Genomic DNA, 25,047 nt, shown 5'->3' on the forward strand with positions numbered 1-25,047 from the left:
CGCGGAGTACCAGTCACTGTTTGCTTGCATCCGCTTTGCTAAATCTTACCCCGGGGAGTGATTTTTGCACGTGGGGGCTGGAGGTGAGAGGGCTCCACTCCGGTGAAGAGGAGGAGTAGGAGAACGCTCATTGCTTTCGTTTTCTCTTTCTTTCCTCCCTCTTTCCTTTCTCCCCGAGGAAAACAGACTTTAACCTCAGGACGGTCTGTGTTTGTGGCCTTTTCTTGATCGACCAAACTTGACTTCTGGCTCACTAACCCCAGCTCTTCTTATCCCACGTGTTTCCCTTTCTGACGAGAAGCCTCCCTAATCCTAAAAAGTCTGCTTCTTCACACTGGACTTTTTTTCTACTGCTGAATGACTACATTAAAGTCCTTTTCCAAAAAAAATCCACTCTGGTTTTCACCAGGGCTGGGGGCCAGAGGACTTGTGGGTGAAGACAGGGCAGGGGCGGGAGCTGGCGGAGCAAAGGGTGGGGCTGGCGGGCAGAGGGCTCTTCTCCCGCACGGAGCTCCCGGCCTTGACTCTCTGTCCCGGTTACGGGTCCATCCCTTTCAGTGATCCCGGGCCCTCCTCATCTAACCCCTTCCTTACTGAATGGGTGTGGAAGGTGCCTGTATTCTTCAATATCCATTTCTAGATTATGCTTGCAAGTGTTCATTTTCCAGGAAAAGCAAATAGTAGGGCTAAGGTTCTGGGTTGTGATCATTAATGGAAACAGAAATTACATGTTCATCCTCAGGACGTGCAGTTATCATCCTCTTAAGGACAATTCAGATGCTTTCATTACTGGTTAGTATTTTCATCAAGGGCTTCTGCAGCCTGGGCCCAGCATGCCTTCCTGTGTGCTCGGCTGTTTCATGAAGCCCTGCCGGCTTGGGCGGAGACCATTGCTGGTGTTGTTCTGGCCCCAGCAGAGATGCTGCAGCCTCCTAGGCCTGAGTTCTTGGGCCGATGTGTGAGGCGTGTGGAGGGGAGAAGGGCCAGCTGTGTGCAGGCGAGAAGGCTCTGAGTTTTAGGGGGCTTGGTGGTAGCTGTGCCTCAACTGTGGGTGTCCTTCAGCATGGTTGGCCCCTTCTGAAACTGGGAGGGAGCCTCTGTGTGTGTTTAGGTGACTATTTAACTCTGTGGAGAAGATACCCCATAGGCATCCTAAATAGAAAATAGCATTGTGCTTTCAGAGATTTCAGAGTCACCTGGATAGAGTAAAGCATAAACCACAAAAACAGCCCAACCTTCAGCGACACATAGATTGAATTAATCTGTCAGATTTTCAATAATTAAAAAAAGGCCCAACAATAACTGAAGAATACAGGCTTAGTTGAGTTCTAAGCACAGCCTTTGGGAGCACACAGACAAAAGTCTCATTGTGTGCGAGGGCTGTGGTGCTTCAGAGGGTCCTCGGGCCTTCCTCTTTTGATTCCAAGGTGGAGCAGACCCCCTTTTGTCACATAAGAGCCCCCTGCCCCCGCCCTCCCTGCCGCCCAGAATCAAGCCTTCACAGTTACCGTGAGTGTTGTGGGGAAGCCCTCAAAGCCGATTTCTTATCAAAGCAGTAAGTGACGAGGTCAGCCCATCTCAAGCACTCGCCTTTGCCTCCCCCTGACCAGTGCTGAGCAGACAGCTATTCGTGTAGGCTGCCTCCTGGCTTCCCTGTGAGCTGTTTCTGGAGAATGCAGGCTATAGTGCTAAAGGGAGAGGCTGCAACCACGTTGTCTTTCTTTCCTGGGAACTTCTTTTCTGAAGCAACTGAATGAGACCTTTGCAGGCGAGGGTGGTGGCCTCCCCTTCAGAATGCCTGGCCCGTTTCCCAGTGTGAAACATTCCCCAAATATGCAACTTCGTGAGCGTCCCAGCAGCCTGAGCCCAGAGCCGCCTGCCGCCAGGAGAGCTGGCATCCCACTGGCGTTCTGGGGGTGGGGGCGCGGCGTGCAGGCCCCTCTTGCAGGCACTGGGTTTGCCAGATGCCAGGAAGGCCTGGCCCTTGGTTACGTAGCCCTTCATCGTTGTCTGGGGCGAGAATCTGGCCAGCAGCCGGCAGTGACAAGAGCTTGAAGCTTCTCTCTCTCTCTCTCTTTAAATCCCCTCCTTCATTCAAATCCGATCCTATAAAAAGGCTTTTGTCGAAGGCGCAGCCATGGCATCTCTGTGCATGTCTGTGTCACTGCTGTCGGTATTTCCAAAGATGGACAGAAAAAACATCCTTGGTTGAATTCCTGAGCCAGCAGCAGGTTCAAAAATTGGCTTGGAAGGAGTGGTAACCAGCGGCTGTCACATGGCATTTGTTTTGTTTGCAAGTGATGAAGCCAAAGAGGACAGGAACTTCTTGAGGATGGTAAGAACCCCCTTCCAGGGGCCTCGGTAGCAGAGTCCTCGCTGCAGGTCTGCAGGGGGAAGGGGGGCGCTGGGGACGAAAGCGCAGGCTGCTCTGGGCTCTTGTGCTTGGAGGTGTTGGACCTGTGCAGTTAGCAGGGCCTGGGCCTTGTGTACATCACTTAGGAAAGGAAGGAGCCCTGGGGAGGGGCTGATTCTGTGTTCCTCTGTCTATAGACTATGGCCATCGCCAGTCTTGCCTGGGGCTTTGTGTGCTGAAAACAGTCACAGCAAAAGCACAGTCAAGAAAAGCATCATTCATTTCTCCCTCGTTTTTAACTGTTTGCTTCATTTTGTTTCAACTTAGTGACTTTGAAGCTCCTGATGTCATTGTTTCAAGGAGGCCAGTGATGAGGACTGAGAAAAGGGATGGTTTTCTTTGTTTTGCTGATTATCGTTCTCTCATTTGCTTATTCAGTCTGATGTTCTTTTGCTTTAGCTTGAAATGCATATGCTTGTCAAAAAGCGAAAACAACCAAGCCAAAAAGCCACATCCAGTAAATTACAGGCTTGAGCATTCAGAATAAATGAATGTTCTTTCCCATGGTTTAGCTGAATTATTTTCCTTGAGCCTCAGTCGTTTGCCTCTTCAAACTGTGTGACATTGTTCTGTTTTGGAGTTTCTTTGTTTTTAGGCATTTGGAGTAAAACATCACACACTTTCTCTTAATTTTATCGTCTTTTATGTGGGTGTTCTGCCACCTTTGCTTCCCCCCCCCTTCTTCTTTTTGCCAATATTTTCCCCCTGATGCTTGCTGGCTTCTTGCTTCTTTTAAGCACATCTCTGATCCTATTCCTTGGATTGTCCTGAGCTCTCCCTTGGCATTTGATGATTGGGCTGTGTCTGTTTTTCCAAATGCTCATCCGTAGAGCAGTGAAGCAGAGGACTCAGGAGCCTGGGTCAAGTCTTGACCACTTCCTAGTTGTGTGACTTGGGGCCAGCTAGTTTGCTTCTGTAGGCTTCACTGTCCGCAACAGGAAAAGGGGACAATCATGGTACCTATGTCCCAGAGCTCTTCTGGAGATTAAATGAATTAGTACTTGTGAGGGGCTTGGGACACTGCCTGATACCATGACTGTTTAGTTTGGGCTTCTTCCATTTCGAATGTGGGGTTTACTGGTAAATATTAGCTCTTGGCAAAGATAAGACAATGGAGGAGAGTGGGCTTGTCGGTGCCATAGTTGTAAGTATTTCAGCATGTTCTGTTTCTGTAGTACTTCTGGTCCTTGATAACAGAATGGAAAAAAGCCCTAACTAAGCTGTTTTCTTTTTATCTTAACCTCTTTGTTGAGATTCAATTTACATACCATACAGTGTACCCAGTTGGGGTGTGCTATTCAGTGGCTTTTGATACATTGCATTATTAATTTTTGAAATTTCTGGTAAAATATAAATATAAACCTTGCCCTATTAACCATTATTCAGTGGCATTATTACCCACAGTGTTGTGCAGCATCATTGCTGTTTCTAAAACCGTCTCACACCCCAAAGAGAAACTCAGCACCCGTTAAGCAGTGACTCCTCATTCCCTCTCCCCCAGCCTTAGGTCCTCTCTCATCTGCTCTCTGCATCTGCCTCTTCTAGATAGTTCATGTAAGTGGAATCACGCAGTATTTGCTCTTTAGCGTCTGGCTTCATTCACATAGTGTTTTCAAGGTCCAGTCATATTCATGCCTGCATCAAAACTTCATTTTTATGGCTCAATCCTATGCCATTGCATGAGTTTTCCATGTTTTGTTTATCTGACATGTGGGTTGTCGTCACCTTCTGGCTATTGTGAACAAAGCTGGAGTGGACATTGGCAAACAAGTATCTTTTCAAGTTCCCCGCTTTCAACCCACCTAACCGTGGAATTGCTAGGCCATATAGAAATTCTGTTTTAGCTCCATTTCTTTGGCCCAACTCATAGCATGCAGCTGTTCCCTTGGGAGGGATCGAACTCGAGCCACACTGAATCCTTAATGGCTAAGACACTAGGGAACACCTGTTTCAGCTTTTGGAAGAACTGTTTTCCCGGAAAGCATTTGCTTTTTGGTCGTCCTCTCTTACATTCTCTCCTTGGGGGTCTGTCTCCGTCGGGTCCTATTGCATTTCCTCCTGTCACCACATTCTTGTTGTCCTTCCTTGTCTACCCCCCAACCACGTGCCTCCCGCCCATGGGTCCGAGGGCCACCCTTCCACACCTTCCCTCACCCATTGGCAGGGCTTACCTCACCCACTCCGGCCCACACCCGCCTCCCTCATTGCTTTCACCTCATTGTCCGAGGAGGGAGAGGCTTGGAGAAGGACATCCCTGGGCCTCAGTCCACTTCGGCTGGAGGTGGTTTCAGCCACTTGATGCCACGAAAACCTTTCGGGTGTGAGGAGCCAGGGACGTGGAGCCGAAAGCCTCGCAGCATCTCAGCCCTCCTCAGGCCCCTTCATTCTCACAGCTCCTCGCTCCCACCGTCTCCATCCACTCTGCGTGTCTTTACAGGCAATTTGGCCATCCTGTCCAGAGGGAGAGTTGTTCTCCTCTCTGCATTTGCTCACTGCTTCTGTCCTTTTCTTTGCGCAGTGAATGAATGAACGACTGCCCCAAAGGGCTGTGAGCCTGCCTCAGACAGCCATTCTGGTGGTTGGGCTAATTGTGAGCTGGGGTTTCCTGATGTCATTCATTTCACAATAAGGCTCCTAATTAATCTCGGCGCCTTTCTCACCAGAAGAAAGGCTGATAGGGAGAAGCATCCCCAATTACCATGAGAAAGGAAATGTCGAGAGCCCGTTGAGTTTTCCTGGCATCCACCCCGCCTCCAATGAAAACCGCCCTTAACGCTGAGGCAGCCTGGCGATCAAGCCCGACAGCTAAAGGGTGTGAGAGCCGGCGGAGCGGGGACCACACGGCCCGCTCGGAGCAGCCTGCTGGGGCCGCACACTCTTGTTTCAGCGGCACCGATTGTGTTTCCCAGGACAGTGCGGAGAATCCTGGTGCCCTGGGCGGCGCTGCCCCTGCTGGCCTGAAGCAGGGAGGGGCGGCTTTAATCCGGAGAAGCTAAAGGTCTCCTCTTTTGTCTGTGTTTTTGTGCCTGCAGGACAAAAGATCCTTCATCACCGAAGTGACGTTTTAGAGACGGTGGTCCTGATCAACCCCTCAGATGAAGCAGTCAGCACCGAGGTAAAGCATGTGGCCCTGCGGCCTCGGGCAGAGCCTCACTCAGGGATGGAGACCCCGCCGATGGGAGGCAGAGGGACAGGGGAGGGAGGAGGTCTGCGTCCAGGGATGCGGCTGGCTCTCGGCATCAGTACCACCTGAGTCTGCCCCTCTCCATAAGGACAGGGTGGAAGATGCTGTGGTATCCCGTTGTATTCTGTGGAGGCGAGGGGTCTGGAGTGTTGGGTGTGCACGGAGGTGTGCCGCTGGGGTGCAGTCTGGCTGGGATGAAGCCGGGGAAGCAGATGGCACGCCCTCAGGCTGAGAGACAACACAACCTGAATTGGAGAGAAATGGCTTCCCAGATGCAAGCCCCCCTCAGGGCATCCTTCCCGCCCCGTTATCACTGTTGAAAGACAGGACGCACAGTGAGATCAGGAGCGTGGCCTCTGCTGCCAGACTGCTTGGGTTCTGCCACTGATTAGCTGGTGGCCATGGGCAGGTGATTTACTGTCTCGGTTTCCACCTCTGTGAGATGGAGGTCGTAACAGCGCTTACGTTTAGTGTTGTGTCCGGAACTGTCGAGTGCTTGGAACAGAGCATGGCAGGCAGTGACTGAAACGTCAATGTTGGCTGTTCTTCTTATTAATATTTTTACAGCCACATGTGAAATTGCTGCCAGAGAGAGTCATTGGGCATTTCAGGGCCCGCTGTAAGATAGAGGGAAGGCTGACGTGAAGAAATCTCTTGTCGCTCAGGCCAGGAGAACTGGTGCATCTCCGTTTCCCACTGTTTTTATTGTAGTTCAGTACCTTTGAGACTGAGTTGCCTCTTGGATGTTAGAATCGCCACAGGCCCAGGGGCCTCCCCTATCCACAGCATCTCTTCTGCCCAGGCCAACCATCTCTGTGAATGTAGCTTGTTTTTAAAAATTGAGATATAGTTCACACACCATAAAATCCATCCTTTTAAATTATGCACATCATTGCTTCTTAGTTTATTCACACTATTGAGCAGCTAGCATGACTATCTAATTCCTGAATATGTCTATCACCCCCCCCAGGCTCCCCCCATTATTAGCCACCCTCCGCCCGCTCCCCTGATCACTGGCAACCATTAATCTCCTTTTTGCCTCTATGATCTCCTTTTGCCTCTCTAAATATTTCCAATAATGAAATCATATATGTGGCCTTGTTTCACTGGCTTATTTCACTAGACATGATGTTTTCAAGAGTCATCCCCATTGCAGCCTGTATCAACACTTCATCCTTTTAATGGCAGAATGGTATTCTACTGTGTGACTACACCACTTTTTTAAATCCATTCATGGACACTTGGGTTGCTTCCACTTTTTGGCTGTCGTTGTGTAGCTTGTTTTGATCCCACTTTGTCTGCTCCAGATCAGCAGGACCTCTTTGACCATCCATGAAGGCAGGAGGTTGAGGCAAGTGATGGGCTAGTGATCTTTCTGTGGCTCAGAGTCAGGGAATAAATACAACTCGAAAAACACTAGCGGATGAATGTATGCACAGGCAGGTCTCCTGAAACAGCTGTGAGAAACCGAGAAGGAAAAACTAAGGAATTCCTTGAAAATCCTGTTGTGGCTCAGCGGGTCAGGAACCCAGCTGGTATCTATGAGGACTCAGGTTCGATCCCTGACCTCTCTGCTCAGTGGGTTAAGGACCCAGCATTGCCATGAGCTATGGTGTAGGTCACAGACTCGGCTCGGATCTGGCGTTGCTGTGGTGTAAGCCGGCAGCTGTAGCTCTGATTGGACCCTTAGCCTGGGAACTTCCATATGCCATGGGTGCAGCCCTAAAACGCAAAAAAAAAAAAGGGGGGGGGGAATTTCTTTAGGGAACCTGAGTTTGCCTATGGAGCAGATGGGGCTGGATTACTTCAGCACCTGTGTGTTTCCTTGATGAGGCTCTGGGGTTCTTGGGGGCAGTGGGTCGCTACCTGTGTACTCTTTACCCCTCCCTTAGTGCCTATAATGATGCCTGGCAGTCCGTTTGTGCTGAACTGAGTGGGGCTTAGAACCAATACCATGGTGCTTGGAGTTGGTGTTTCTGCTGAGGGCCAGGCTGGCTCCTTGCCACTTAAAGAACAGAGAGTTCTTTGGTGCAAACCAGTTACAGTTCTATGTAAAAGATTTCCAGTCAGGGCAGCCTTTTGTTGATGTTCAAGTTCAACGTTAGGCACCTTGCAGATGCTGAGACTGCTTTGGGAGCTGGGTGTTTGGTGTATGGCTTGGAAGGACAGGGGCTGACCTGGGACCCTAGCTGGAACTCTGTTTTCTGCGGCAGCAGTTGGGGGGCCTGGCCTGTACTTGGTGAGTCAGCTTGCGAGATATTCATGTCTCATAGACCGCGTGCTGCCAGCAGACACAGCTGTGCAACAAACCATTGCCAGCTGTGGAGACTGCTTTGGAAAAGACAAGGAAACTTAAGGGAGAAAGTCAACTCCCGCTACCGTCCTGGTTGAAGCCAGACTTGGAAAATGGCATGCATGGGTGGCCGATGACCTCAGCCACTGGCTCTGTCCAGCGCCCCAGGGGAAATCTGAAGGCCAGGGAGTGCATGATTCTTGTCGGTAAGAAATTTCAAGCGCTCCGGGGCCAGCCTGGTCCTCCTGAAGGTGGGGTGTCCGAGCCCCCATGGCTCATGGCTGCTGCCTGTGCTTTGTTTCAGGTGCGCTTAATGATCACGGACGCCGCCCGACACAAGCTGCTCGTGTTGACGGGGCAGTGCTTTGAAAATACCGGAGAGCTCATTCTCCAATCCGGCTCTTTCTCGTTCCAGAACTTCATAGAGATTTTCACCGATCAAGAGGTAGGCTCCTGTCTGGGTGTATCGAGCTTTACAGTTGCTTGGTCATTGTTGTCGCCTCAGGCTGCGCTTTGAAAGCACTTACGGGAGCTAGAAGGAGGGGAGGGGATGTCACATGCCTTTGAAATAAGCAAAACCCGGTGATCCGGTGTCCTGCAGTGCTGTGGCTCATCACCAAAGGAATTTAGAGCACGCATCTATAATTAATTGGAGCCATTCTGAGTGTTGCCTGAGATACAGATGGAGGGGGGTTGGAAACGTCAGCATTTTACAGATGGCAGATATGATGGAGAAATTTGAAATGACAAAGTCCAAAAGAAAATGCACATTTCCTGTTTTCTGAAAGAACATTCCCAAGATCTCCTGGATCTTTAGGTAGCAATGAACTGCCCTGATCTCCCTCAGTACATGTGCTTCCCTTTCCTGATCTAATTATGTCTCATTTCTCGTATTTTGAATGCCTGGTCCCAATGTTTGAACTCGGACTGCCTGCACAGCCCAAGAAAGGGAGGCTCGTAGGAGAATGGGGTGCATGCATGGGACACATCCATGCCCCAAGAAAAAGATGGTTAAGGGTGGTTGAAGCCTGATGGTTACTGTTTCTAGTGTGTGTCTTAGTCAAGGGTGATACATGTGAAATATTGAAAAACGCCTCTAAGAAGTGAGTGGTATTTGGTAGAATGAGAGCGAAGATTTTAATTTGGTTACTTCTGCTTCAGAATATGTCTGGTTGGGACACGTCTCTTTCCAAAATTACACACCTCTTTCTCCTAGTTAGAGCATCGATTCAGGGCTGTCACACAGCAGCGTGGGGCCTGCCCTCGCTGACAGCAGATTTCTCCACTGAGAGCTTGAAGGATGTACTGATGGGAGTTACCACATCTATTTAAAACCAGCTTCCTGAGAACTTCCTGAGACGGCCGCCTCTTAGTCTCATGGGTGTTGGGAAGGGCCATCTGTTTTCCTGCATTTAATCTTCCTCGGCCCTGCGCCTCAGAAAGAGGTCTCTGTGTACTTTCCATCCCTGGCAAGATCTGCAAATAGGCTGCCCAGCCTCATTAGGCTCACCTGGGGGCTTTTTCAAAAACCCTGGTCAGATGACATCAGCATGTTTCTAGTTTCCACTCACTGGGGGGGAGTAAAAAGGAACATTTTATTTGGCGTCAGAAACCCCAGCTTTCCGAAGGTGTGATGTCATCTGGGCCCCAAGGCAGACAGCCCAGGCGCCCCATGGCAGGAAAGACCCAGGGCTCCCTTGCAGCTGGCACCGTGCTGACTACCCTCTCTTCCTGCGAGGCTGCTGGAGTTCAGGCCGCCTGTCTCGTATCCATTGCACCTACACGTAGGAAGGTCCGGGAAAACCTGGTTCAAGTGCATTGAGAGTCCCCAGCTAGAGCTCTCGCCCTCACTCCACCTGCTGCCCCGAGAAGGGCATGTGATCACTGTCAGGTCAGAATCGTTTGCAAGGTCGTCGTGTCTGCATGTTCATGCTGTCCCCGGGACAGTGGAACATTGTGGGGGAGCTGGAGGTCACCCCACTATTGGCACCTTGCGCCGGGCAAGGGAGAGCTGCAGAGGCCTGGCAATAGCCCCATGGCTCAGGGTGTGGGTGGGCGGTGAACTGGCTTGTTCTAGGCGGGGCTTAGCCCTAAGCCCTCGCTGACTTAGGTGCACGCGGTGCCTCTCCTGCCTCCTGGGCACTTCCGAAGCTGGTTTCTTGTGGTTGGTTTCTGTCCCCATGTCATTGCTTTGTCTTTTTTGAAGTAAACTAGAGCAGAGGACATATGGAAAGAAAAGGGTTTGTCTTGCTGGAAGTTTAAATACAGAGGTATCACCATCCACCCATCTGGACCTCAAATAATAGCTCTCTGGCTTCAAATAAGGCGTGGTGATGCTTAAATCACTTTACTAGAACTGTGGCACACGGACTGTGCATAGATCAGAATTTACCCCTAATTATAGAAGAAAAGGAAACATCCTTACCTGGAGAACAGAGTTCCGTGCAAAGGCAGATTCCAGGGTTCTAATCACCGGGCAGGTTTGGAAGGGCACACATTTTTCATTCTTCGAGGCAGGGGTCAGTAAGCCAGCAGCTCTGTCATAGTCTCCTCTACTGGCTCTATAACCCCCACCCCAATACTTTGGGGAAAGTAAATCTCAATGCACATTAAAGGATCTCTAGAGTTTTCCCTTACAGACTAGACCAGGGGTGCCAAGGATGGTGGGTAAGACAAGAGAAGGGGAGACGTAGGGTCGAATTCCCTCTCTTCCCCTTGTCCCGACCACAGCACCTGGACCTTTTTCACACTGTGGACTTTGAGGAAAGGATGCCACAGCCAAAGTATGGAAACCCCTGGATTCGGCCAGTGGTTACCAGTCATCGAGAGCTATCGTAGCCTATTGGTGCCTACGTTTGTTCCTTTTAGTCCTTGATACATACTAGTCACACCAGAGAAACCAGAAGCACAATTTGGCAAAAATAAGAATGACACATTGTTTAATGAGAATAGCTAAAAGTAAATGGCTGAGAAATTATTAGTGCATTTTGAGCTTCAGCTTTAGGGAGTTTTAGTCATTGGAGGTGAACTGCAAAACCAGGACCTACAGCTAGAACAGTCCTCTGGCTCCCCCTTCCCCTCCCTCCCTGAAATCTGAGGATGGTGAAATCACCATCTCCTGGGGACATTTCTCAGTCTCTTTGTTAGAAAGTTTTTCCTTGTCTCATCCTATCTTCAAGGAACTAATGTGATCCCTTTTCCACCTGACAGTGTCTTAGACACCCTTTCACCAGCGCGGCCAGTTTTTTTTCCCCTCCCAGATTAAACATTTTCAGTTCTACCCACTGGTCCTCAGAAAACAAGATATTAAAAATTCCTTACTTTCTATGGTCACCGTCCTTCAGTCCTGTTCCACTGGCAGAAGGAGGGGTGGGATAAGGTGAGAACCATATATATGGTCTTGGCCATATCTCCGTGCCTTGGAATTATCAGTCAGTCAGATGTGGGAGTCCAGAGCCCGGGGAGCTGAGAGCAGGCTGGAAATACTAATGTGGAAGCCATCAGCACGTTAGAAAATAGATGAAGTAATCTAGAGGGAGAAATGTGTTAGAAGAGAAAGGGGCCCAGGTCTAGCATTTAGAGGTTAAGGCCAAGGAGAAGGAGCCAGCAATTTCAACTTGGTTTTGGTCCAGTTTCTCTAAAATGTTATGACTCACACTGGACAGCATACTCCAGGGGTCACTGACCAGGTTAGGACTGTGAGTCAGTGACTTCTGTAGTTTTCAGTATAATCTTCTATTCACTAAGTCTGAGTAACTTTGGACCGTCACTATCTACAATTAAATGTCAGTGAGGAGAGGGGTGCAGGCTCTAAGGAGCTCTGTAATTAACCTAGTTTGAGGGGTTCCCTTCAAGAAAAACAAAATTATGAATAGACAATTAAGTACAGGACTTTGGAAGGGAACCAGGCCACTGAGGAGCCTTGAAATGTAAGCTTCTTTAGCTTTGCGATAAATCCACTTGACCGTCAACTGAAATCCCGGAGTCTTTCCCATGGATATTGTTGATAAGCCACATCGTCCAATCCTGCCTTCCCAGCTGGTTTATGGGACCTTGCACTTATCCCTTTAGAATGCCTCCTGTTAGAGCTGATGTAGCCATCATCATCCTGGTTTCAAAAGCTTTCCCAAACCTCTTTACTTCTGCCATTCCACTTTTGCTAGGCCTCTGGTTTTCATGCCCTCCACAGATGGGATAAACATGCCTTCACCACTTCCATTCAAGTCTCCTCGACAGGACGTAAGTGAGCCCATCGCAGACCCCCTCCAGGTGGACATGAAGCAGCAGGATTTATCTGGCGGGCTACAGATCCACCTAGTTCCACTCTCACCCTGTTCAGAGATCTTGTTAACCATCTTGCTAAAACCCAGAGCTCCACTGTCTGTTGTATTTCCTCATTAGCCACGCAAGTAATCCAATCAAAACGGAAATGTGGTTAGTAGGCTATGGTTGAGAAATTCAAATCTTATTTCATTAATATTATCTGCCGTAAAGTCATTTATTTCCTATATCTTCCTTCCTCTCCAGTATGCCTGCATTTAATTAGAAAAGGTGATTAACAAAACGGCTATCTTTGCCCCAAGCAATATTTCTTGCAGTCTGGTCTCCCATCCCTCTTTGTAAGAAGAAGGGGAGCGTAGCAGTCAGTGTGCTTGAGAAGTATTAACAGGCTCTGCTCACTTACCTAGTGTCCACTTCAGAAGGGCAGCACGTTGAAATGGCCAAGTTCAGAGCAATTCCGCAAACATCCATGGAGCTTGATGATGTCCTGGGGAGACAGAGATGACAATGACGCGGAGATAGAAATGTGATACTTCCTCTTCAGGGACTTTCAGTATAATGGGCTCTCCTAACTACCATTTACGGATGACGGTTTCCAAACTCTTGGAGGGGAAGCCTCAGTTTCCAAGTCCAAGCACCACCCACAGTTTCCTTGTGGAAACCGCTCCTGTTGCTCCCACTGTTGGAGCCTCCTTGTTGCTCTCATCTGTTCCTTGAATAAGCATGGATTGAACAGGCTCTCGTGAGACCAGCCTTTGCCCTTGAGGCCCTTGGCCACACAGGTCTGGAAGCAGGATCTGGGGTGAGGTCGGGCTTTGTTTCTGCTGCGTTGCTCCAAGGCCATCGAAGGTGTTCCTCCTCCCTCTGCCCCCGACCCTTTCCGTCTGCCTCCTTCGTGATGGGCGCTCTCCAGGCCGCAGCGGTGTTCTCGTCTCATGCACATCACCCTGTTGCTTCCCCAGACGAACTGGACTGTCCTTCTCTGAAGAGAAACCTGTTCAGCAGGGCTGACTTTCCTTTCTGCTTTCCCTTGTACATACGTCATAGTTTTCCACTCACCAGCCTCTTTGCTGGTTTTCAGTGCCCTCGACGTCCTCAGAATCCAGCACAGCCTTGTTTCTTTGGAGTCATTTCCTTCAAGTCATAGAAACTCTCTGGGTAGAGGTGAAAAGACGGGAAGGAAAGTAGGGGGGGTTTCCTCAAATTTGTTTACCTTCTCCTTGATCTCGGTGATCACCTTCTTCACATAAAAAGAGCGAGTGGCTGACTATCCCCGACACACAGATTTGAGCACACAACCCTCAGGGTGGAAAAGCATAGACTGTCTCACCTCGGACTGAAACATGAGCAAAAGGGGGACACATCTGGCTACTTGCTCACGTAATTACCCACTTGCCGTAATCATCATGGTTTCAAAATGTTTGTATTTGCAGGGAACCTGCTGGATGAACCACTCATGTTTTAAAGTAGTGTGAACTGATTGATACCAGACCCAGTAATTTTTTTTGTAGTAAAGTGCAATCTATGACTTCCTGTTTTCAAGAGGCAAAAAACAAAAAACAAACAAAAACCCCAAACCACCAAACTTTTTTCTTCTCTACCTACCAAATTCTAAAAATTGACAAACATGTGCACTACATCTAAATTCCTTTAATATGTCATCAGGCCTTTTTGCCAAGCCCCGTGGAATAAAAGAAAACATTTTATATCAGTGGTGAAATGACTCATCTAGCCTTCCCCTGTGGTGGTAGCTGATTACTTTTTAAAGGGCATTTTCGCATGGCAGGTACCCAGGGGTGGTATTCAAAGTATTTCATAACCGCACAGGCGCTGATCATCCAGGTGGTCGATGGGTCTTAGAACTGGAGCACAGTTCTGAAGATCCCCTGCTGGGCACGAACAGATGGTGGCCAGGTCTCCGGGGGAGGTGCCTGGGGTGGGGTGGACCAGGGGCGGGGGCAGTTGAGGCCGAAGGGAATGGGAGGAGTGGTCAGGACAGAGCCTGTTCACTTACCGGTGTGGAACTATTGCCCGGCCAGCAGCTCTGACACTTGGCCTGTGAGCATCCAATGGTCCTGTAATACCTAGGAATAGATGGAGAGGATGGATCAGTGATGACAGTTATTTAAACCTTTCCTTTCTTTGTTTCTTCTTATTTTTTACATCCCAGATCGGGGAATTACTGAGTACCACCCATCCTGCCAACAAAGCCAGCTTAACCCTGTTCTGTCCCGAAGAAGGGGACTGGAAGAACTCCAATCTTGACAGACACAACCTCCAAGACTTCATCAATATCAAACTCAACTCCGCTTCGATATTGCCAGAAATGGAAGGACTTTCTGAGTTTACCGAGTATCTCTCGGAATCCGTGGAGGTCCCATCTCCCTTTGATATCCTAGAACCTCCCACATCAGGGGGATTTCTAAAGCTCTCCAAGCCCTGCTGTTACATTTTTCCAGGAGGGAGGGGAGATTCTGCATTGTTTGCAGTGAATGGATTCAATATGCTCATCAACGGAGGATCAGAAAGAAAATCCTGCTTCTGGAAGCTCATCCGACACTTGGACCGAGTGGACTCCATCCTGCTCACCCACATTGGGGATGACAATTTGCCTGGCATAAACAGCATGCTCCAGCGGAAGATTGCCGAGCTCGAGGAAGAACAGTCCCAGGGCTCCACCACAAATAGTGACTGGATGAAAAACCTCATCTCCCCCGACCTGGGAGTTGTATTTCTCAATGTACCTGAAAATCTGAAAAACCCAGAGCCCAACATCAAGATGAAGAGAAGCATAGAAGAAGCTTGCTTCACTCTGCAGTACCTAAACAAATTGTCCATGAAGCCAGAACCTCTGTTCAGAAGTGTAGGCAATACCATTGACCCTGTCATTCTTTTCCAGAAAATGGGAGTTGGTAAACTAGAGATGTATGTGCTTAACCCAGTCAAGAGCAGCAAGGAAATGCAGTATTTTATGCAGCAGTGGACTGGCACCAACAAAGACAAGGCTGAACTAATCCTTCCTAACGGTCAGGAAATAGATATTCCAATTTCCTACTTAACTTCAGTCTCATCCTTGATCGTGTGGCATCCAGCAAACCCTGCAGAGAAAATCATCCGCGTCCTGTTTCCTGGCAACAGCACCCAATACAATATTCTGGAAGGACTGGAAAAGCTCAAGCATTTGGACTTCCTGAAACAGCCACTGGCCACGCAGAAGGATCTAACTGGCCAGGTGGCCACCCCTGCTGTGAAACAGGTGAAACTGAAACAGAGGGCTGACAGCCGGGAGAGTCTGAAGCCAGCGGCGAAACCCCTTCCCAGCAAAGCCGTGCGAAAGGAGTCAAAAGAAGAAACCCCTGAAGTCACAAAAGCTGCTCAGGTAGAAAAGCCACCTAAAGTCGAAAGCAAAGAAAAAGTAACGGTGAAAAAAGACAAACCAGTGAAAACTGAGACCAAACCTCCCGTGACAGAAAAGGAGGTGCCCAGCAAAGAAGAGCTGCCTCTGGCCAAAGCCGAAGGGGCTGAAAAACAAGGTGCAGACGTTAAACCCAAAGTCGCCAAGGAGAAGACAGTGAAAAAGGAAACCAAGGCAAAACCAGAAGAAAAGAAGGAGGAGAAGGAAAAGGAAAAGCCAAAGAAAGAAGTGGCTAAAAAGGAGGACAAAACACCCATCAAGAAGGAGGAAAAACCAAAAAAGGAAGAGGTGAAAAAGGAAGTCAAAAAAGACATCAAGAAGGAAGAGAAAAAAGAAGTCAAAAAAGAGGTTAAGAAGGAAACCCCACTGAAGGAAGCCAAGAAGGAAGTTAAGAAGGAAGAAAAGAAGGAAATTAAAAAGGAGGAAAAGGAACCCAAAAAAGAAATCAAGAAGCTTCCCAAAGACACAAAGAAATCCACGACTCCTGTATCTGAAGCAAAAAAACCAGCTGCATTAAAACCAAAAGTACCCAAGAAGGAAGAGCCTGTCAAGAAAGAATCTGTTGCTGCTGCCGGGAAGCCAAAGGAGAAGGGGAAGATTAAAGTCGTTAAGAAGGAAGGCAGGACAGCAGAGGCTGCCGCTGCCGTCGCCCTGGGCACCGTGGCCACCGCAGCGGCCGTGGCGGCTGGGATGGCGCCCGCTGGCCCCGCCAAAGAACTCGAAGCCGAGAGGTCCCTTATGTCCTCCCCCGAGGACCTGACCAAGGACTTTGAAGAGCTGAAGGCCGAAGAGGTCGACGTAGCAAAAGACGTGAAGCCTCAGCTGGAGCTGATCGAAGATGAAGAGAAACTGAAGGAAACCGAGCCCGGCGAAGCCTATGTCATCCAGAAAGAGACCGAAGTCATCAAGGGTCCCGCCGAGTCCCCCGATGAGGGAATCACCACCACAGAGGGGGAGGGCGAATGCGAGCAAACACCCGAGGAGCTGGAGGCCGTCGAGAAGCAGGGGGTGGAAGACACTGAAAAATTTGAAGACGAAGGAGCGGGTTTTGAGGAGTCTTCCGAGACCGGAGACTACGAAGAGAAGGCGGAGACAGAGGAGGCTGAGGAGCCGGAGGAGGATGGCGAGGAGAGTGTGTGCACACGCACATCCAAGCACAGCCCCGTGGAGGAGGAGGAGGAGAGCGCGAAGGCTGAGGCCGACGTGCACATCAAGGAGAAGAGGGAGTCCATCGCCAGTGGCGACGACCGGGCAGAGGAAGACATGGACGAGGCCTTGGAGAAGGGAGACGCTGAGCAGTCGGAGGAGGAGGGCGAGGAGGAGGAGGACAAAGCTGAGGATGCCAGGGAGGAAGACTATGAGCCCGAAAAGGCTGAAGCCGAAGACTACGTGATGGCCGTGGTCGATAAGGCTGCAGGGGCTGGTGGTGCCGAGGACCAGTATGGATTCCTCACCACAGCCGCCAAGCAGGTGGGAGCCCAGTCTCCTGTCCGAGAACCTGCATCTTCAATTCATGACGAGACCTTACCTGGTGGCTCGGAGAGTGAGGCCACCGCTTCTGATGAGGAGAACCGGGAAGACCAGCCCGAAGAATTCACTGCCACCTCCGGCTACACTCAGTCCACCATTGAGATCTCCAGCGAGCCCACCCCCATGGATGAGATGTCCACTCCTCGAGATGTGATGAGTGATGAGACCAACAACGAGGAGACAGAGTCCCCGTCTCAAGAATTTGTAAACATCACCAAATACGAGTCTTCACTGTATTCTCAGGAATACGCCAAACCTGCCGTGACATCACTCAACGGACTGTCTGAAGGGTCAAAAACAGATGCCACTGATGGAAAGGATTACAATGCCTCAGCCTCCACCATCTCACCACCCTCATCCATGGAGGAAGACAAATTTAGCAGATCTGCTCTGCGTGATGCCTACTGCTCTGAAGACAAAGAAGTGCGAGCCAGTGCCACGTTGGAGGTCAAAGACACCGTCTCTGCAGTTTCCGATGAAAAACTTAGTCCACCCAAGAGCCCGTCCCTGAGTCCATCTCCGCCATCACCCATAGAAAAGACCCCTCTGGGTGAACGCAGTGTGAACTTTTCTCTGACACCCAATGAGATTAAAGTCTCAGCAGAGGCGGAAGTAGCCCCAGTGTCTCCTGAGGTGACCCAAGAAGTCGTTGAAGAACATTGTGCCAGTCCTGAGGATAAGACCCTGGAAGTGGTGTCTCCATCTCAGTCTGTGACTGGCAGTGCTGGCCACACACCTTACTACCAGTCTCCCACTGAAGAGAAATCTGGTCACCTTCCCACAGAAGCCATTGAAAAACCAGCGGCAGTCCCAGTCAGCTTTGAATTCAGTGATGCCAAAGATGAGAGTGATAGGGCTTCCATAAGCCCCATGGATGAACCTGTGCCTGACTCAGAGTCTCCTATTGAGAAAGTTTTGTCTCCTTTACGGAGCCCACCGCTAATTGGATCCGAGTCTGCATATGAAAGTTTTCTAAGTGCCGACGACAAGGCTCCTGGTAGATACACAGAAAGCCCCTTTGAGGGAAAGAATGGAAAACAAGGCTCTCCAGACCAAATAAGTCCAGTTTCCGACACGACTTCCACTGGTCTTTTCCAAGACAAAGAGGAAGGGAAAAGCACAGACTTTATACCAATAAAGGAAGATTTTGATCAAGAAAAGAAAACTGACGATGTTGAGGAGCTGAGTTCTCAGTCAGGACTGGCTCTGGATGAAAGGAAGTTAGGAGATGTTTCTCCTACACAGATAGATGTCAGTCAGTTTGGATCTTTTAAGGAAGACACTAAGATGTCCATTTCTGAAGGCACTGTCTCAGACAAGTCAGCTACCCCTGTTGACGAGGGTGTGGCAGAAGACACATACTCTCACATGGAGGGAGTGGCCTCGGTCTCCACAGCTTCTGTGGCTACGAGCTCATTTCCAGAGCCAACAACAGATGACGTGTCCCCCTCGCTGCATGCGGAGGTCGGTTCCCCACATTCCACCGAAGTAGACGACTCCCTTTCAGTGTCTGTCGTGCAAACGCCCACCACTTTCCAGGAAACAGAAATGTCTCCATCTAAAGAAGAATGCCCCAGACCAATGTCAATTTCTCCGCCAGACTTCTCCCCTAAAACAGCCAAGTCTAGGACACCAGTTCAGGATCACCGATCTGAACAGTCCTCCATGTCTATTGAGTTTGGCCAGGAATCCCCTGAGCATTCTCTTGCTATGGACTTCAGCCGACAGTCTCCAGATCACCCTACAGTGGGTGCAGGTATGCTTCACATCACTGAAAATGGGCCAACGGAGGTGGACTATAGTCCTTCTGACATGCAGGACTCCAGTCTGTCACATAAGATCCCACCAACGGAAGAGCCGTCCTACACCCAAGATAATGATCTTTCTGAGCTCATCTCAGTATCCCAGGTCGAGGCTTCCCCATCCACCTCTTCCGCACACACCCCTTCTCAGATAGCTTCTCCTCTCCAAGAAGATACTCTATCCGATGTTGTTCCTCCCCGAGATATATCCTTATATGCCTCCCTCACCTCTGAAAAAGTGCAAAGTCTGGAAGGAGAGAAGCTCTCACCGAAATCCGACATCTCTCCACTCACGCCGAGGGAGTCCTCTCCTTTATATTCCCCGAGTTTTTCAGATTCTACCTCTGCAGTCAAGGAGAGCATTGCCGCTTGCCACGCTGCCTCTCCTCCACCGACGGATGCAGCATCCGCAGAGCCCTATGGCTTCCGTGCCTCGATGTTATTTGATACGATGCCACACCATCTAGCCTTGAGTAGAGATTTGGCCACATCGGTCATGGAGAAGGACAGTGGTGGGAAGACACCCGGCGACTTCAGCTATGCCTATCAGAAGCCGGAGATGACAACCAGGTCCCCAGACGAAGAGAGTTACGACTATGAGTCTTATGAGAAAACTACCCGGGGTGCAGATGTGAGTGGCTATTACTATGAGAAGACAGACAGCCCTGCCAAATCCCCATGTGACAGCGGCTACTCCTATGAGGCCATTGAGAAAACCACCAAGACTCCTGAAGAGGGGGGCTATGCCTACGAAATTACTGAAAAGGCCACACGGAGCCCCGAAGAGCCTGGGTACTCGTATGAGATAAGTGAGAAGACAGCAAGAACCCCTGAACTGAGTGGTTACAGCTACGAAAAGACTGAGAGGTCTAGAAGGCTCCTGGATGACATCAGCAATGGATATGATGACTCTGAAGAGGGTGGCCAGACACTTGGGGATTCCAGCTATTCTTATGAGACCACTGAGAAAGCTGCCAGTTTCCCTGAGTCTGAGAGTTACTCCTACGAGACCTCGACAGCCACTACACGAACCCCTGACACCTCTGCATACTGTTACGAGACTGCAGAGAAGATGGCTAGAACCCCCCAGGCGTCTACCTATTCCTACGAGACCTCAGACCCGTGCTACACCGCAGAAAAGAGGTCCCCCTCTGAGGCTCGCCAGGATGTTGACTTGTGCCTCGTGTCTTCCTGTGAGTACAAGCATCCCAAGACGGAGCTTTCGCCCTCCTTCATTAACCCCAATCCTCTCGAGTGGTTTGCCAGTGAAGAGCCAGCTGAAGACTCAGAGAAGCCCCTGACTCAAACAGGGGGAGCCCCCCCACCTCCTGGAGGAAAGCCCCAGGGCCGACAGTGTGATGAAACCCCTCCCACCTCAGTCAGCGAGTCCGCCCCGTCTCAGACCGACTCTGACGTGCCCCCGGAGACCGAAGAGTGCCCCTCCATCACAGCGGATGCGAATATCGACTCTGAAGATGAATCTGAAACCATCCCCACAGACAAAACCGTCACGTACAAACACATGGATCCACCTCCGGCTCCCATGCAGGACCGTAGCCCTTCCCCACGCCACCCTGATGTGTCCATGATGGACCCAGAGGCCTTGGCCATTGAGCAGAACCTGGGCAAAGCTCTGAAGAAAGATCTCAAAGAGAAGACCAAAACCAAAAAGCCAGGGACAAAGACCAAGTCGTCCTCACCTGTCAAGAAGGCCGATGGCAAGTCCAAGCCTTCTGCAGCTTCACCGAAGCCAGGGGCCTTGAAGGAATCCTCAGATAAGGTGTCCAGAGTGGCTTCTCCTAAGAAGAAAGAATCTGTGGAAAAAGCAACAAAAACTACCACCACCCCTGAGGTCAAAGCTACACGTGGGGAAGAGAAAGACAAGGAGACCAAGAATGCCGCCAACGCCTCCACATCCAAATCGGTAAAGACGGCAACCGCAGGTAGGTGGAAGGTGCTGGCATCCTGCTACAGGACATAATGAGTCTGCTTTTAGCTGCAGTCTCTGGGCTTCCATTTGACTTTGAACTAGGGACCTGAGAGAGCACACTTGGTGTGCTCCCTTCCCGTCACGGTTTTCTTCTGCCAGCAGGTATAGCTCTCAGGCCAGTGTAGCCCCTGGGCCTGGGATGGCTCGGCATATGGCCCACGGAAGCTGTGATTCTCCAGCTGTGACCCCTGGGCTTGCTCCCTTTTGCAACACAGCAACTATAGCCTTGTTCTGCATCTTCAGAACCAAGCATCTGTGTTTCAGGCTCCTCTACAAGATTCCGGAGGCATTGGCTTTTGCCATCCTGGCCCCAGAATCAAGCTGAGGTGCCAAAGGCCTAGGGAGAATCAGAGTTCCAAGACATGCCTGGAATAACTAGTGTGGGTCCAAGATTTAGGTTCCATTTTTTAAAAAATAAAAATATTTAAAAGTTACAACGTCTTGAAAATTGAAGAGTATACACTTTTTAATTAGGAAAAAATCATCAGGCTGGAGATACATCCTCATTAAAAATAATGCTCTGTTTTATCAACCAGCAAATTTACTGGACTAGTGGGTACCCAGTACAAGTCGAGAGAAAGGCATGAACCCCAACTAAAATTTGCTACCAAACTTGCCAAACATACACTTTAGCTCACACAACTGATTTAAAAAAATTTTTTTTGTCATTTAAAGAGATGACAAATTTTGAGGCCAAGTTAGTTGGTTTGAATTTACTTTGAAGATGCTTTCCCAATAGATTGCTGAGAAGACAAAATCACACTATTAATTAACTTTAAAACAAACCTTGGTCGACTTCTGCCATTTCCCTCAGTGTGGACCTCTATGGGCAATGTTCGTTTGGTGATGATGGGAGTGATTTAATATGCAAGGGGAAACTGCTGACATTTTTAATTATTAGAAGGAAGGTAAGTCACAAGCAGAATTCTCTGGAGACTTATACACGGCTATGTTGAGGGCTTCCAGCTTAGGTTCATTAAAACGCTGGTTAATCTAGTCATAAACTGAGTGAGTTTATCCAAATGTCAGTGTGGCTGATTCTCACCACTCTCCTACTCTCCTGAAAATAAAACTAGTCCGTTGATGGAATTCATTGCTGGTTTCAACTCTGGGATGACAGTCTCCCAGAGACTGTCCTACATCTCATGGAGAAAGGCAAGAAGATGAAATATATGGATCTAGCTAGTATTTTAAATGGCTTTACAGTGGTCTCAAAACAGATACACACCACCTGTTAGCTGGGGTGCTTTTAAAAAATGGTGGCTTGGAGTTCCCATTGTGGCGCAGAATCCAACTAGGAACCATGAGGTTGTGGGTTTGATCCCTGGCCTCACTCAGTGGGTTAAGGATCTGGTGTTGCCGTGAACTGTGATATAGGTTGTAGACGTGGCTTGGATCCCACGTTGCTGTGGCTGTGGTGTAGGCCGGCGGCTACAGCTCTGATTAGACTCCCTAGCCTGGGAACCTCCATGTGCTGAGGGTGTGGCCATAGAAAAGACCCCAAAAAAAAAAGGTGGTTCCCAGCTCCATGGAGCCAGACTCTGGGCGTGGGGCCTGGGCATTGGTATTAGGCATGCTGCATGATTCTGATCATGTGGCCAGGACGAAGAACCACTGCCTTAGAGTGCTCATTCTATTAATGTCTCAAAAAGCTTAAACCTTCCAATTAGAAAATGTCAAAAGCCAGCTCACCAGACAAGGTGCCAAAACACGGGGTTAATCTGAATCTTTACTTTGCCCAGGTATTCTGATTTAGACTGGGCATTTTGGCTGCCACAGGCCCCTTACCTCAGTTTGGTATGTCCTGTTTGGCTGGAGAAAGCCTAATCTTTCTGAACCTTCCTCTTGCCAAAGTTTGGTATCCGGTGTTGTCTACGGAGAGACGTTTCACATTTTTGAGTACGACCTAAGGAGAGAATACAGCATTTCGTCAGATCATGAATGAGGTTGAGGTGCTGAGGGCCTTGGAAATCCTATGATGTTAAGATCAGACCACTGGCTAGGTCGAACGTTACGGTATCACAATCAGCTCTGGGCAACATTGCTTTCAAATGAGATCTAACATAGATTCTTAAGATTGCTCGACTATGGTTTACCAAATGCAGGTGCTTTCTTTGGCTCTTTAAAATCTGGTTCGTAGACTACTTTTCAAATCCCACTGGGCATTAGTAGCTCTTTTGGGAGGAATGTTACCATCTAGTTCTATCTCAGGCAAGACCTTGAAACCCTTCTTACTTCCTAGTGGGTTGTCTGCAAAGGGAGACATCCCATCCTTCATTTCTCCTGTTGAGATGGAAAACAATCAGGTAATATTTTCTCAGCTTGCCAGTGTCAAATGCCCTCTGCAAGAGAAGGAAGTGCCCGGCACCCTCACCTCTACATAGCCTAGAGGACCTTCTTGGGAGTGAGGAGGGGAGGTGTACTGGACAGATGGGTCTCTTTGCATTCCTGTGACCCTGGCTTTTTTTCTCTTTTTGTTTCTTTCCTGAAGGACCTGGAACCACCAAGACATCCAAGCCCTCGGCAGTGCCTCCCGGCCCCCCTGTGTACTTGGACCTGTGCTATATTCCCAACCACAGCAATAGTAAGAACGTCGATGTTGAATTTTTCAAGAGAGTGAGGTCGTCCTACTACGTGGTGAGTGGGAATGACCCGGCTGCTGAGGAGCCCAGCCGGGCTGTCCTGGACGCCTTGTTGGAAGGGAAGGCTCAGTGGGGCAGCAACATGCAGGTAAGAGCTCCAGGACAGTGTCTGCACGGCACACGGAGCGGTGTCCAGAGGCAGAGGGTAGGAGGCCCGTTCAGTGAGACTTAGGACTGTGGATCACAGGAGGTAGATCTGCCACACCTGAAATAGCCTGAGGACAGAATGAGTTAACACACAAAAGATGGTCTGAAAGTATTCTTGTTAGCACCAACCACCACGGACTTGGCGGAAAGCCACATTACCTTCCTAAAGCATAATTCATTTCTCTGCAAAGTGGGCCCAAGACTACTTACCCTTCACCCTAATCTACCAAGAATATTAACCAGAGTAACCAAGTGGTAGGTAATATTCCCATGTAAGAGTGGATAAGTTAGCGTCTTTACTCCTTTGTCCTTCGCAAGTAGGCCAGAGCTAGGAATGTGGCCATTTAGAAAATAAGCTGTCCATGTGAGATTCTGCAGGGGGGCCACTGCTGAAAAAAGTGGTCCCCAGTAGGGCATGCCAGCTCCCAAACATCCTAACTGGCCACAAACCACTCTTACTTTAGCTGTGATTTCTGCTTATCTAAGTTTTATTATGGTTTATGTATAGTCATCTAGTAAACTGTGCATAGCATTAAATGGAAATACTCATTTCATCATATGAAACCTAATGAGAAGCACCCAGTGACCTCTTCCTGAATACTAGATGGAATTTTTGCTGTTCAAGCCCGTATCTATCCACCTACCCCTCCCACTCCATGTCCCCAGTCACACACACAAATTAAAGGCACAAATCTTGGGAGTTCCTGTTGTGGCTCAGCGGGTTAAGAACTTGACTGGTATCCATAAGGATATGGGTTCAACCCCTGACCTCGCCTGTGGGTTAAGGATCTGGTATTGCCACAAGCTGCAGTGTAGGTCATGGATGTGGCTGTGATGTAGGCCAGCAGCTGCCGCTCTGATTTGACTCCTAGCCTGGGAACCTCCATATGCTTTGGTGTGGCCCTTTAAAAAAAAAAAAAGAAAGATACAAATCTTTGTTCTCAGGATGAAATTAGTTACAAGCAATCAGTTTCAATAATAACTAAAGCACCTTGGATTAAATATGCAATATCTTTAATGTAAAACTGACCAGTTGTGTTAAAGGAAATACTTCTTTTAACACTAAGGAATTGAAAAACCAGTGACTATACAGATTGCCAGAAGACACATGAAAAGATGCTCAACACCGCTAATTATTAGAGAAATGCAAATCAAAATACAGTGAGGTATCACCTCACGCTAGTCAGAATGACATGGAAGCAACCTAAATGTCCATCAACAGAGGCCTGGGTAAAAGAGATGGGGTACGTACGCACAAAGGAGTATTACTCAATCATAAAAAAATGATGTCATGCCATTTGCGGCAAGATGAATGGACCTAGAAATACCAAACTAAATGATGTAAGACAG

The 25,047-nt window shown here is 49.1% G+C and overlaps 1 protein-coding gene across 2 annotated transcripts in view; it reads left to right on the forward strand.

Moving 5' to 3' along the window:
- MAP1B (microtubule associated protein 1B) overlaps positions 1-25,047 on the forward strand; it is a 98,116-nt gene that overhangs the window by 67,907 nt on the left and 5,162 nt on the right. The window contains exons 1-5 of one of the 2 annotated variants that reach the window (XM_005672533.3): positions 1,479-2,335; positions 5,446-5,528; positions 8,195-8,335; positions 14,342-20,861; positions 23,400-23,638. In XM_005672533.3, the coding sequence (XP_005672590.1) occupies positions 8,204-8,335; positions 14,342-20,861; positions 23,400-23,638 (6,891 nt within the window). In that variant the 5' untranslated portion in view covers positions 1,479-2,335; positions 5,446-5,528; positions 8,195-8,203. Of the gene's footprint in view, positions 1-1,478; positions 2,336-5,445; positions 5,529-8,194; positions 8,336-14,341; positions 20,862-23,399; positions 23,639-25,047 lie in introns of those variants that run through there. The other variant, XM_003134032.5, reaches the window with a different exon arrangement.

Source organism: Sus scrofa, chromosome 16 (assembly GCF_000003025.6).
Source record: "Sus scrofa isolate TJ Tabasco breed Duroc chromosome 16, Sscrofa11.1, whole genome shotgun sequence".
NCBI classification, from domain to species: domain Eukaryota; kingdom Metazoa; phylum Chordata; class Mammalia; order Artiodactyla; family Suidae; genus Sus; species Sus scrofa.